The 15,220-nt window shown below is 38.7% G+C and overlaps 1 protein-coding gene across 1 annotated transcript in view; it reads left to right on the top strand.

Annotated features, from left to right (window-relative positions):
* Window positions 1-15,220, top strand: part of LOC149275602 (WD repeat-containing protein 27-like) — a 203,375-nt gene that overhangs the window by 27,943 nt on the left and 160,212 nt on the right. Inside the window, exon 20 of the mRNA XM_089504538.1 lies at window positions 2,119-2,252. Coding sequence (XP_089360664.1) covers window positions 2,119-2,252 — 134 coding nt within the window. The remainder of the gene's footprint in view (window positions 1-2,118; window positions 2,253-15,220) is intronic.

Raw genomic sequence — 15,220 nt, 5'->3', positions numbered from 1 at the left:
TGCTTTGTTAAGCACTGCATATGAAATGTATTTGTGCATATATATATATTGGTTAATACTTTTAACACCTTTGTGACCAGAGCTTTTTTGCCATCTTTACCTTATCTTTCTTCAACCATTAGTCTCCTTTTCTTTGTTTACTGTACTCACGCAAATTATGTTTTGTTTCTTCAAGGACAGATAAGGCTTTCTTTGCATACCACTTTCTTTTGTATAGTCTTTTATTTAATATGAATTAAATGTAAAAAAAAAAACCCCATATTTTTATAAACATCTTTATTTTTTTGACCAGAGATCCTTTTCAGGTCTATAGCCCCTTAAGCACTGGGTTAGTTTTTTATTTTCTGTACCCTTTGTGACAATGGTTTTAACATTTTTGCAGTGTTGCTGTAATTTTCTTCTCTCTCATTTGGTGCACCCACCAAATATATTGTTTTTTAGTTCTAATTTACTAAAAAATAAATAAAATAAAATATGGTGGAAAATTGGAAGAAAAAACACTTTTTCTGACTTTATTTGAAAAATCTTTTACTCACAAAAAAACTGCTAACTAGATTCTAAAGTGGGCCCTGAGTTTTATTTGCAAGTTATGGGGCAATAAGTACAAGTAGCATATTGCTATTTTAAACCCATTTTTTTTCCAACCCTTTTTTTCCTATTGCACCCATGTCCTATTTGGGACATCTTTGAATCTGGTCAATTTACCCCATCAAACCATACATTTTTGAAAACTAGACACCCTATGGGTATTTCAAATGCCAGTAGTTTAACTGAGCGGTATGCAAGTATTTTACAGTTGAGAAGTAATGCTTACTTTGCCCAGACTGGCAATCAGAAAAACTAGGAAAATGCTCAGTGGGCCAGTGCACCTTTTTAGCTGCTTGTTCACCAGATCCCATCCTTTAGTGAGCGTCCTCATCTGGATACACCCAGCTGCATCATTTTATTGGCCACAGGCAGGGCCGGCCGAAGACTTAACGCCGCCTGGGGCGAAGTTTAAAATGCCGCCCCCCGCCGCCCCCTGCGGCGAGTCTCCCTGTGCTGCCACGGTGCCGGCTTGTAATGCTGAGCGCCGGAAATTCGCGTCACTGCATTACAAGCCGGCACCGAGACCGAACAGGGAAACTCGCCGCAGAGGAGAGAGAGAGGGGCGCCGAGCGGGTAAGCGAAAATCACTCGGTGCCCCTCTCTCTCTCCTCCGCTTCAAAAAAAACAAAAAAAAACCTTCTGAAGTGCCGCCTGGGGCAATTGCCCCAGTCGGCCCCATTGTAGGGCCGGCCCTGGCCACAGGCCTTAAAGTACCAGGGCCAATTTTGATGTACAGTCCAGCTTGGATGCTTGACATTTTATTCCATGTCCGAGGTATGTTGAGGATGGTTTACAGAAGGGCAGGACTAGGGTTATAGTCTAATATGGGAAACATTTAGATGGCAGATAAGAACCATTTGGCCTATTCTGCCAATTTCTTCAGCTATAAAAATCCTAAACCTTATTCAGCACTTAGTCTTGAATTCAGGGTAGCCTTATACATATCCTGTGCATAGTTAAATTTGATCACTGTACCACATCTGATTGAAGGCTGTTCAACTTACCTACCTACCTCTTAGTCTAAGCCTCTGAAACTCATATCAGAGATAACCTCATATCTTTACATTATTCATCCTTAGAAAACATTCCTTCAGGTACTTTGTTGGTTACTCAGTGCTATACATGTTAAAATCCTTAAGTCATTTCTGATAAAAGTGAGAAAGCCATTGGCTTTAAGGCAGTTGTTTGTAGGAGAGCATTGAAGATACAAGAAAAAAAATTGGAAATTTTAAATTAAAAAAAGCATTCAAGATATTAACATCACTAAGCCAACTGTAAAATTCATAACAACAACAAAGAATCGTGCACAAAAAAATCCAAGTTACTTTTTTATGTGGCTGGAAATAAGCTCTTTCTTCAAAAAAAATATTTCTTGTTCTTAACTATAAATGTGATTGTAAACTTTTAATTAAGTGGTCTGTTTCAATTGTGAGAGTTTTTTGTTTTATTAAGTTTTAACGGAAAAATGGTTGTTTATTTTTTAGACCAGAAAGTTTTGGTTTGAATAACTTTCTTTTGCTCCTATTTCAGGGGAAGGAAATATTTTCTAAGTCTGTTCGCTTCCCCCAGTTTTACTACATGGATAAATTTATTTTGTTGTCGTCTGGAGCAGAGTTTCAACTTCTGAAGTATTCCCTGGATGACTGCAAGGATGAAATAAAACGGTATTTGACATTTCAAGTTTTATTGCATTTTTTTCATGTTTACAAATTATAAAAAAATAAATATTTCCATGCAAAAGCAAAAATGCACGCAGAATGCAAACAAAAAGACAAGAAGGAATAAAAGAAAGGAGGAGGAAACTCCATCCTAATCCTGTCTAACGGATGTATGAGGTTCCAGGGTTGCTGGCTATACTTTCAATATAAATTAGTTGGCAGTAAGCATCCTGGCCATAACGCAGATAAGGTATGTTGGTTAATGGTAGCAGTGGTTTAGACTGATTATTCTCAACATGTGGTACATGTACTTCATGGTCTAAATAAAAAAATATGCCAAATGGTAGTTTGATTATGTTAATTGACACATAAGATTGTGCTGAAAAGTTTTCTATGCTTCACCTGTCTAAAAAAAAATTGAATTTTGCTTTTAACATTTGCCAGCCCTAGCATTTTTAATGAGCTGTGCTGTGTATATTAACAATCGCTAATACATGCAAAGAAGGCTTGAAAACAATGGAGCTTTGTAACCTGATGAAGAGGAAAAGTAAGTTTGTGTATAGAAACACTTTCACATGGAGTGTTGTGGACAAAGAATAGTAAAAACCAACTCTCTTCACCAGATGCTGAAGAATTGTAAAGAGCATTGAGTAGAGTGGTGGGGGGAATGGGAATGGGGGACAGAAGAGGAGATGCTTTGTGTTATAGAGATGGGTTTTTGTTTGAAAAAATAACCCATGTGAACGCATGTATATGTGTAAAAAGTCTCTTAACTCACAGTTTGTTAATTAACAGCAAACAAAAGAAAAAAAACAATTCTCTTTACACATAGGCAGGTAACTAACTCACTTCCATACATGTTCTTCAAGTAGCCTCCAGTCCCAACCTGGAAACTTCTCACACTGGCCTCCCCAGGATCAGTACTGCAGCACCTTTTAAACCCAAGTGGTTAGTTTCCCTGATCCACATGTGCAGCCCTACCTGTGCACTGCAGACAGAATTGTAAATGCCCGACCCCCCACCCTTGTTTGGCGACATTAAACCCTTGGTGCCTTGTTAGGGGGAAGGTTTTATACACCCCATCACAGTGACCAAAATAGTTTAAGCTCAGTTCTGGCTCACATTCCTATCGTTCTCCATCATTCAATAGTACCTGGCTGCTGGCCAATTTTAGAGAGGACACACACACCAAAGGATGTGTCAAGATTAAGATACTCTTCCTGTACAATACTAAAATCCAGTTTATTGACTGTAATGTTACGTTGTGTCATGTTCATGAAGTTTATTTCAGTCTTGCAGAAATCCCATGTGTCTTTCTCCCATACTATATCATTGTGGATATATGTGGAAGACTGAATGCACACACACATATATCAGGAAACATCACAAGCTATATGCATATAAAACAATAAAATAATTATTGGACATGCCTCTTTGGTATTCATTCCAACTCAAATTAAGAATGTTTTCAAAAAACCTGAATTCTACAGTACATGAGCCATAAGATATGTGTACTTTAATGGATCTTTTGTCATATTTGTCACAAAGTTATGCCAAGTACTCGTATATCAAATTTATTCTACCTGACTGAGCATGACAGTCTTCCATTAATTAATTAAATTGCTCTAGGGACAGGATCATTGTAAATAATGGTGATGGGGTGTAGCGGATAGAATAATATCAGATTACCAATATGGCGAATTGAACTAGAGGATAATGCGAAAAAACACTATTCCACAATCTACTACTGTTTCAGAATTGCTTTACATTTTCCTTTTACCCCAGTGAAAATAAACTTTTATTTCTTTTGCCTTTTCTAAAATATTTTTATACATAAGGACTTTCTAAATGAGCAGACCCTAAACCGATTTGGATATTTTCTAGAATAGCCAAAGTAGGCTAAATGTAAGCATTCTTTGATTCATAGTAACATAGTAACATAGTTCATAAGGTTGAAAAAAGACCAAAGTCCATCAAGTTCAACCTATATACATATTGTGTCCCTACTGTGTTGATCCAGAGGAAGGCAAAAAACCCTTATGAAGCAGATGCCAATTGCCCCATACCAGGGGGAAAATTCCTTCCCGACTCCAAATATGGCAATCAGAATAAATCCCTGGATCAACGTTCTGTCCCTATTAATCTAATATCCATAACTTGTAATATTATTGCTTTCAAGAAACACGTCCAGGCTCCTTTTGAACTCTTTTATTGAGTTTACCATCACCACTTCCTCTGGCAGAGAGTTCCATAATCTCACCGCTCTTACTGTAAAGAACCCCCGTCTGTGCTGGTGTAGAAACCTTCTTTCCTCCAGCCGTAGAGGATGTCCCCTTGTTATAGATACAGTCCTGGGTATAAATAGGTCCTGGGAGTGATCTCTGTACTGTCCCCTTATATATTTATACATAGTTATTAAGTCCCCCCTAAGCCGTCTTTTTTCCAAACTAAATAACCCCAATTCTGATAATCTTTCTGGGTACTGTAGTCCTCCCATTCCCCTTATTACTCTGGTTGCCCGTCTTTGAACCCTCTCCAGCTCCACTATATCTTTCTTGTACACTGGTGCCCAGTACTGTACACAGTATTCCATGTGTGGTCTGACTAGTGACTTGTACAGGGGTAGAATTATTTCCTTGTCGTGGGCATCTAGGCCCCTTTTGATGCACCCCATGATTTTATTTCCCTTAGCAGCAGCTGCCTGACACTGGTCGCTACAGGTAAATTTACTGTTAACTAAAACTCCTAAGTCCTTTTCCATGTCAGTCGTCCCCAGTGTTTTCCCATTTAATACATATTCCCAGCCTGGATTTTTCTTCCCCATGTGCATAACCTTACATTTATCTGTGTTGAACCTCATCTGCCACATCCCAGCCCAAGCCTCCAACCTATGCAGATCCATTTGTAATCGTGCGCTGTCCTCTATTGTGTTAACCACGTTACAGAGCTTAGTATCGTCTGCAAAGATTGATACTTTACTATGCAATCCCTCTACAAGGTCATTAATAAATATATTAAAAAGAATAGGACCCAAAACTGACCCCTGTGGTACCCCACTAGCAACAGTCACCCACTCAGAGTATGTACCATTAATAACCACCCTGTTTCCTATCACTGAGCCAGTTACTTACCCACATACACACATTCTCCCCCAGCCCAAGCATTCTCATTTTATGTACGAGCCTTTTATGTGGCACCGTATCAAATGCTTTGGAAAAATCAAGATATACGACATCCAGCGATTCACCCCGATCCAGTCTTGAGCTCACCTCCTCATGAAAGCTGATCAGGTTAGTTTGACAGGACCGATCCCTTGTAAACCCATGCTGATATGGAGTCATACACTTATTTTCATTGAGATACTCCAAAATATCATCTCTTAGGAAACCCTCAAACAGTTTACACACAACAGAAGTTAAACTAACAGGCCTATAATTCAATTATATTAAATTTCTCTTTAGGAAAAGCATGGGCTGTCTTGGCTTATTATTATTATTTATTGTTTTATACGGTGGCATCTAGGGCTGAAACAACTAATCGATAAAATCGATAATGAAAATCGTTGTCAACGATGCTCTGAAAAACTCCTCTCTTTATATAATCCGACCTCAAACAGAGATCGGATTATAATACAAGAATCCAGATCCCCCTCAACGCTCCAGGGGACCTGGATTCCCCTCACTGTCGGCCGGTCTCTCACCTCCGTCTCTCTCCCCCTCCCATACACCCCTCTGACTCCTCCCCCCTCCCATACATCACTCTGCCTCTCTACCCGGCTCCGTTACTGACTTCATAGAAGCCTCAGCGTAAGTGAAGGTGAGAAACGGAGGCTGTCTGTGCGATGCAGACCCCCATCGGCTGACAGAGAGGATGATCCTCTGTCAGCCAGTGGGGGTCTGCACGATGCGCACATGCGGTCAGATGTGCATAACCGGGGGCAGTTTGGTAAATAAAAAAAATTTTAAACAAGGCTTTTTTCTCATAGTTTTTATTAAATATGAAAAATAGTTAACATATGAATTAATATTTACTAATATCTTTGTAATCAAACCTAGTTTGAGAAACACCATGTTTGGGTAGCTTTTATTATTATGTCAGTAAAATAAGAAGGTGAATAGAGAGCGGCCATTGCAATAAAGAGATGAAAGTGTAAATTGTACGTTTTTTATTACATTATTTTAAATTGAAAAAAATTTGCATTTTTTATCCGATTAATCAATTAATCGAAAAAATAATCGGCCAACTAATCGATTATTAAAATAATCGTTAGTTGCAGCCCTAATGGCATCATATTCCACAAAACTGTACAATCTTAAAATGTATACCAGGTTAATATTGGTTTGGATTTTTGAAATGTTTCAATGGAACTGCAAGCCCTACCTTATTTGAATGCAGTAGGGTCAGGATGGGTCTTAGACAGAAGAAACCTCAGACAAGAATACTCTTTGACACCTCTGTTGTTATTTTTAGATAGCATTAGGTATTGACACAATTATTATCTGTTTGCACAAAACATTCCAATCATTTAGAAAGAAGGGAAGTTGGGACGAAAAGGGGCACAGGGATTTTTGTTCCAATATGGTGAGCTGCCCCTAGTAAACTGTCCACATTGGACATCAGATTCGGATCCCAGCTGCTAAGACCGGCCCTGAATAGGGTTGTGCCTGGAGGGTATTTAGCATAAGTGACAACAATTAAATTAAATTGAGTGTGTTTTCAAAATGAAAAGATGGCTAAAAATAGGCCTTACATTCTTTCTTGTGAAGTTTACCCACAAATAAACCAACCAGAAAAAATACATTTGCAAATACTGTTATTTTTGAAGTTCCCGTAAAACATTTTTTTTCTAGTAGCAATTTTAATATTAGACTTTCAAAGCCATTTTTTCCATGCATGCTTACGGAAATACGTGGTTTAATGGCTTTTATGGTACAAATAGTCACTTGTGGCTTATGTTATCTGTTACATGTAGAAAAAGGAAACTTATGGGGAAATAAGTATATCATCAACTGTGGTCAAACTTAGCATAAATGTGCTTATGCCAGTATGATCGATTATTTCAGTATTTTTAGGACTTAATTGTTGAACAAATGTTTTGTCTTTCTTGAATGTTTTCCTAGGACATTTTGATGATATTTTATTTCCAGTGAACCCACTAAATGGCACATTTTGATTCATGTGGTATATTTTGTTGTTAAGCAATGCCTGGATACATTTCAAATATATCCATGTGTGATATCTCAGTTGCTAAAATTGCTAAATTTTGTGTGCAGTTTTGTGTGTGTAACAATAATGGCTTTATTTTAAATTTAGCACAAAATGGTGGACACAAGACTATTTTCTTGAGATGTGGCTTCTACATCAGACAATAAGAAAAATAATATATATTAACCATGTTAAACATGTAAACGTAGTAATCAAATTTAGTTAAGAATAAATCCTTATTGGCTAACTAAATTGCATTGGATTGCAAGCTTTCAATGTCATTTAGGATTGAAAAGAGGAAGAGACCTATGCAATCTCTAGAAACTGCTATGTAATGTGGACAATTAGCCAATAAAGGTAAAATCTTTAACAAATTTGCTTATTTAGTTTATCCCAGAATTTATACATTTTAGAACTATATTATTTGATGTTCCATAATAGTTTGGAATATTTTCTAAGAAATTAACTACAAAAATATGGAAATATATTTTTTCTACAAGTGAGAAGCAGTTATATAGGAGTTGATGACTTCCTTATGTACTTAAAATGTGCACTTATGTTTCTATTTCATGATGAATAGTTCTCATCAATCCAAAACAGGGTGTGTTGACAAAGTCTTAGGTGATCCCTATTGTGATAAAAGTGGATGATGTGAGGTCCGTGAGATCTGTAGGTCTTTGGATTAAATTTTTTTAGCCTTGTGAGCATTTGAAAAGGACACAGTTTGTACCTTGTAGACTATCAAAAACCAGGGAGAACCCTACTGGAACTAAATTTGATATACACACCTAGGTGAGGCATAGGTGAGAATGATGTTGGCTTCATTGTGGATGATATTCAAATCCTTCACCAGCAGTTTTCCTCTATCACACCCACCAATAGCAGTGATTATTCATTCGACAAAAATGTTTAGGATACATATAATGGCAGTGGAAATATTATACAATGCATCCATCACATTTTTAGACTAGAAACTGCACTTTTAATGTCAAAAAATTTAGACACAAAGGACATGCATTAAAGTTGGCAATTCTGATTATTTTTGGGTATAGTCTTGCTGAGAAAAGCATTTATGATCTCTTGAAATTACACAAATATTGTGTTTCGTTTATTCAGTCCCTGGATTTGAGTCACAAAATATTTAGATAAGATTTAAGACTTAAGAAAGTGAAATAAGAAACGATAAATGACAGCTGTTTTATAAGCTAAACTTTGGATGACAATTATTTCAGCCCATACAGTTAAACTCATATCATAATACATTTTTGTAAGATGCATATGTTTGACTTTGTTAAGATTGAATGTGATACTGAGTTCTGGACCCTCAAGTGCTATTAATAAACATGTTAAACCCGGTACTTATGGATTCATCCACAGTATGGTAGTTATACTGGAGCATAAGTATAATGAAATTCTTACCAGTTACTTACTCCGGACAGCTGTCACAACCGCCACTGCGAGTGATTTTGCCACTGGCAAAATGGCGGCGCATCCTGTAAAAAAAATAACAGAGTTGGAAAAGTTCGCCAGAGGGTCTCCAGACCCTCTACAGAACTCTGGCTCCACTTGCAGGTTGAATACAGGTACTAAATGGAGCTCAGCTTTCTAATCACAATGTGATTAGAAAAATATTTAAAAAGATATTAAAACAAAAAATATGGAAAAAAAAGATTAAAAAACAAACATCTAGTTCCAGGAAAATATAAAAAAAATAGTCCAAAAAGAATAAAATTAATAAAATACAAAAATAAAGTTTATTATTATGAGCAAGTGCTAAACCTGCGCTGTATCTTCCCAAAGATCTGGACATGGAAAGAGTTAAAGTAAAAGCATTTTTTTTAAATACCCAGGGGGTGTCTAATTTTAAAAAAATGAATGGTAAATTGGAGTGGCCGGGCTCAAGATAGGGCATAGGCACAGACTAACCAAAATGGGGACAAAAAAAGCACACTTCCCAAATGTGGCCTTTTAACCGCCATGCATGTGGTATCACAGTACTCGAGAGATGTTGCTGAACAAACATTGGGGTATTGTTTGATAGTGATGTACACCTGGAGCTATAAATTTATACCCAAACTACAATTTGTGTGAAAAAAATACAAAAAAATTACTACCACAAACTTTGGCAAAGGCTGGTGGTAGAGTCTCATGCATGGAAAGGGTTAAAATACTACCATTTGAAATACCTTGGGGTGTCTAGTTTTCAAAAATATATACGGTTTGATGGGGTAAATTGAATTAGCCGGCTTCAAAGATGGCCCTATTAGGACATGGGGGCAGTAGGACCAGATATAAAAGTTCCAAAAAATAGGCACTTACTAAATGTGGCGTTTTACCTCCCAAACAACGAGACAAACCCATGCATGAGGGGTATCACTGTACTTGGGAGATGTTGCTGAACACATATTGGGGTGTTGTTTGATAGTGATGTATACCAGGAGCTGTAAATCCATACCTGAAGTGCAATTTTAGTGATAAAAAAACATACAAAAAATTAGAATTAGTGAGAGGAAAGGGTTAAAATACCAGCATTTGAAATACTTAGAGGTGTCTAGTTTTTAAAAATATATATGGTTTGATGGGGTAAATTGCATTGGTTGGCTTCAAAGATACCCGAAATAGCACATGGGGGAAGAATTACCAGATTTGGAAAAAATGGTTTTGATATAGCAAAATGCTACTTGTACTTATTGCCCAATAACTTGCAGAAAAAAGCAAAAAAAATAAAAACATTGGGTATTTCTAAACTCAGGACAAATAGTAGAATCTATTTAGCAGGAAATTAGATAATATGATCGAAACAATGGTATCTGAAGAAAACAATATATTACTTGTGTGGGTACCCTAAATGAGTGAGTAGAAAATTACATCTAAACACGAGCACCGCAAAAGTGTTAAAACAGCCTCGGTCCCAAAGGGTACAAAAGGTAAAAAACAGCCTGGTCCTTAAGGCAGGGCTTGACAAATTTGTTTTAAATCTAGGAGCCAGCTAAAAAAGTTAGGAGCCAGGACTTTTTTGCCCCAGCACTCACACTTTGCCCTGCACTCACACTTTGCCCTGCACCCACAGTCTCACACTTTAATCCAGCCCTCACTTTGCCCCAGCACTTTGTCCCTGCACTCACACTTTGCCCTGCACTCACACTTTGCCCTGCACTCACACCTGGCCCCAGCACTCACACTTTGCCCCAGCACTCAGCAATCACAGTCCTGCCCAGACATTCCCAGGTTCCAGCATGTACTGGCTGACTTGGCATGATAAGAGTACATGCTGAAACCTGGCTTGCTGCCCCCCCCCCCCCCGTGTATTGAGGCAGCACATCCCTTAGAGCCCCTGTGCCATGCTCCTCCCCCCACTCACACAACCATGCTATCACACACTCATTCATATACTCATTCATACACCCTCCTTCACCCCCTTACCTGCACTGCAGATCTCTCACACACAGACTTCCATAGAGACCCTGCTGATTCTCTCTCTGCACAAACTTCTCTTGTCCCGCCCACTGGGAGGAGGAATGGAGCAGTCATGTGACATGAGATTAATTCATGTTACTCCTCTGGCTTCCTGCTTCCTGCGGCCAGCACAAGAGACGCTGCTTGCACAGTAAGACACACAGTTAAGCAGTGCGGCCCCTGTGGGGATTATTTTTGGCGTTTTTTTTAAATTTCGGCATTTTGCCGAAGATGTGTTTCGGCCACCGGTTTGGCTCACAAACACCTGGGATTTGTCGAGCCCTGCCTTAAGGGGTTAAAATAGCTTTACCTTATTTGGCCAATCTAATATATATGTCACCCTGGGAATCATCAGTCACACTGGTTGGGGCTTAAAGTGAGGTCCAATCAAAGTGAACATGCTGCATTCTAATTTGGTCCCTACCCCATCGAGCATTTCAATTCCCACAAGGACAAGGAAGGAAGATAGAGAGCAGTGGCTTCTCCAGCTTTCATATTTAGGGGGGGCACATGAGGGGCCAGGGACCAAAGTAGGGGAGCCAATTATAAAACAGTACATATACAATATATATATATATATATATATATATATATGCATTAGACGTGCATTTTTAACTACATAATATGTACTTATCTCTTTGAAGTAAAGACCGTGATTGAAATATGATTTCAAAATAACAGCTGAACTGGCAGTTATTTTTCATTCTTTAATATTAGCCCCTGCTGCCAATATATATTGATAATAGCCCCTGCAGCCAATATATATTAATATTAGACCCTGCTGCCTATATATATATATAAATATAAATAATCACTCCAGAAACTGCAGTTTTCCAATCAACGTTTCAGTCTATTTATTAGACTTTAATCAGGACATATAAATATTAGCCCCTGCTGCCGATATATATTAATATTAGCCCCTGCTGCTGATATATATTAATATTAGCCCCTACTGCCTATATATATTAATATTAGCCCCTGCAGCCAATATATATAACTATTAGCCCCTGCAATCAATATTTATTGATAATAGCCCCTGCAGCCAATATATATTAATATTAGACCCTGCTGCCTATATATATATATATATATATATATATATATATATATATAAATATTAGACCCTGATGCCAATATGAATATAAATACTAGACCCTGCTGCCAATAAATATTAATATTAGCCCCTGCTGCCAATATATATATATATATATATAAAAATATTAGCCCCTGCTGCCGATATATATTAATATTAGCCCCTGCTGCTGATATATATTAATATTAGCCCCTGCTGCCGAAATATATTATTAGTCCCTGCTTCTGATATATATTAATATTATCCCCTGCAGCCAATATATATTAATATTAGACCCTGCTGCCAATATATGAATACATTTTAGACCCTGCTGCCAATATATAAATAAATATTAGCCCCTGCTATTAAAACATATATAAATATTTGCCCCTGCTGCCAATATATATATATATATATAAATATTTGCCCCTGCTGCCAATATATATATAAATATTAGACCCTGTTGCCAATATATTTTATAGTGAAAAAATTGGACCCTACCCAAGCATTTCCTTGGGCCGCGCTCAATGCTCCCTTGCATGCAATCACTCCCAACGCTAGCACACCATATACAAATATATATTTGCTACACTGACTGCAGATCAGGGGAAGACGGTGAGAGTCAGTCCTTCTGGCTGCACCGTGACATTGAGCGGTCCTCTCCACTGTAATCGTCCCCAGAGTCCCTTTGTCCCCTCATTCACTAAACCATACCGCTCTTTTACTTACACCCTGTAGTTCAGGTATAGATCAAATAAACAACACATGGAAACAGCACATGCAACTGAATAAGACAAAAAAAACTTGTATTCGCAGGTATACATAAATAATGTATGGAAACATAGCATTGCAGGTATAAACCAACAGAAAACACAAACCCAGCATTCCAGGTATAGATCAACTGGAAATCACATGTAAACTCAACACTGAAGGTATAGATCAAATAAACAACACATGGAAACAGCACTCCAGGTATTGATCAACTGAATGATGTATGGAAACATAGCAGATACGGATCAACAGAATAACACAAAACCCAGCTTTGCAGGTGTATATTGTCACGTTCTGCCCAGGCTGCGGAGCTGCATATCTGTCTTGTTTCAGTTTCCCTGTTTTTCTTCGATCCATTCCTGGATTTCCTTTTGCTTTGTTCTGATCTACCATTCCTTGCTTCTGCTTCAGCTCTTTGCTTCAGCTCTGTTTCCTTTATAAGGTGTGCCCCACCTGTGTGTTCTATTTGTCTCAGTCTTCAGTCTAAAGGTATGTCTCAGTGCTATGTGTTTGGTTTACATGTTTGGTTTGTTTCGTACCACTGTCAGCAGGGATTAGCGTTAGGACCCACCGTCATTGGAGTACTTTGGTGTAGTGGTGGGCTAAGCATACTATGGCCATATGATGTGACGGAATCTCCAATTGTTATCAATCAGTTCTAGGCTAGTTCCTGTATTCATGTTTGTTTGTCTCTTATGTACCTTTGCCCTTCTTCCTTGTATCATCTGAGGATTCTGGTTCCTCTCTCCTCTCCCTATGTCCTAGTTTATATGGCCTATCCTTGCTTAAAGGAGAAGCGTCCGAGGATTCCGGCTCCTCACTCCTTCCCCTGTGTTCCTTGCCTTGTTCCCTGTCCTTTGTTGTGCCCTGTATCATGTATATCTTGTCTAGTAATGTTTATTCCTTGTCTGGTTCACTGTCGTGCCCTGTAACATGTATGTCTTGTCTGGTTATGTTTCGTGCCTGGTCTCCCTCTCCCTTGCTTGTTATGTTTCTGCTATACCCTTTGCTTAGCTTTCATACTCCCAGCCTGCAGCATCCTGCACGTGATTCTAATGATATGCTTCATGCCTGCTCCAGGATGCCTGCGGGATATCACCTCTCTTCATTCTGGACTTCATCTGCTGCCATATCAGGGCGCTGGTGTTTGGCTGCACAACCCTAGGTGCTCAACTCCTGGGTGAGTGTGGTCACCCTGCAACCAGGCCCTGTCCAAACTCCACTACTGCACTGTGACTCCTGCATACAATCATCGGGTGCGCTGGGTCCTTTCAGTCATCTGTTTGGACCCAGTCCGTGACATATATAAATTGGAATTCACATATAAACTCTGCATTAAAGGTATAGATAAAACCTTTAATGCAGAGAGGAAAAAGACAGAGAGATAAAAAAGAGTTGGAGAGACATAAGAAAGAGAAAGAGCAGAAGAAGGATGAATAGAGAGATCCAAGAATAGGAGAGAAAAGAAAAAAGTGCAAATCATATTAATAACAGGTTTATATGCTAGTATAATACCGTATTTGCTCGATTATAAGACGAGGTTTTTTTCAGAGCAAATGCTCTGAAAAATACCCCTTGTCTTATAATCGGGGTCGTCTTATAATCAGACCTCAAATAGGTCTGACTATGAGACGACTAAGATCCAGATCCCCCACAGCTGCAGGGGACCTGGATCCACCAGTGCGGGGAACTCTGATCGCTGACAGTCGGGGAAGGTCTGCGCGATGGACGCAGACAACCCCCGCTGCTAGCCATGCCTCCTTCCAGTTGCAGCGTAAGTGCGTGGGATCTACACGCTGCCCCAGCGGGGGAGTGTTAAATGGGGGACATAAGGCATTTCTGGAGGCAGAGTGCTCTGTGAAATGCCTTTTAACCCCCTTAATGCCACTCTGCCTCCAGAAATGCCTTTTTAACCCTCTATACGCCACTCTTCTCCTGAATTATTTAAACCTCCCTATATGCCACCCTTCCCCATAATATGCCTTTTAACCCTCTAAATGCCAGAGTGGCATATAGGGGTATAAGGCATTTCTGCAGGCAGAGTGGCACATAGGGGGTCAAAAGGCATATCATGGGGCACAGTGACATATAGGGTTAAAAGGCATATCATGGGGCACAGTGGCATTTAGAGGGTTAAAAGGCATATGGGGCACAGTGGCATATAGGGGGTATAAGGCATTTCTGGGGCAGATGTGCATAACTGGGGGGCAGGTTGGAAAATAGAAGGAAATAAAACCAAAATATTTTTCTCAAATCATAGCTTTTATTTAAAAAAAAAAAAGTTTAGATGAATTAACATTTACTGGTAAAACATTTTTCCTATAGGGTCGTCTTATATTCAGGCTTTTTCTTTTTTTTTCCTAAATTAATATTCAGATTTGGGGGGTCGTCTTATAATCGAGCAAATACGGTATATTCACAGGTAATAGACATAGGGCTTGTAGAAAGAGAACATTGTTCTTTTTGACTG

This window comes from Sceloporus occidentalis, unplaced genomic scaffold (genome assembly GCF_023333645.1).
Source record: "Sceloporus occidentalis isolate IW3139 unplaced genomic scaffold, rSceOcc1.0.p SCAF_277, whole genome shotgun sequence".
In the NCBI taxonomy this organism is placed as follows: domain Eukaryota; kingdom Metazoa; phylum Chordata; class Lepidosauria; order Squamata; family Phrynosomatidae; genus Sceloporus; species Sceloporus occidentalis.
The sequence above is the reverse complement of the archived record's forward strand: the minus strand, read 5'-3'. Positions and strand labels throughout refer to the sequence as shown.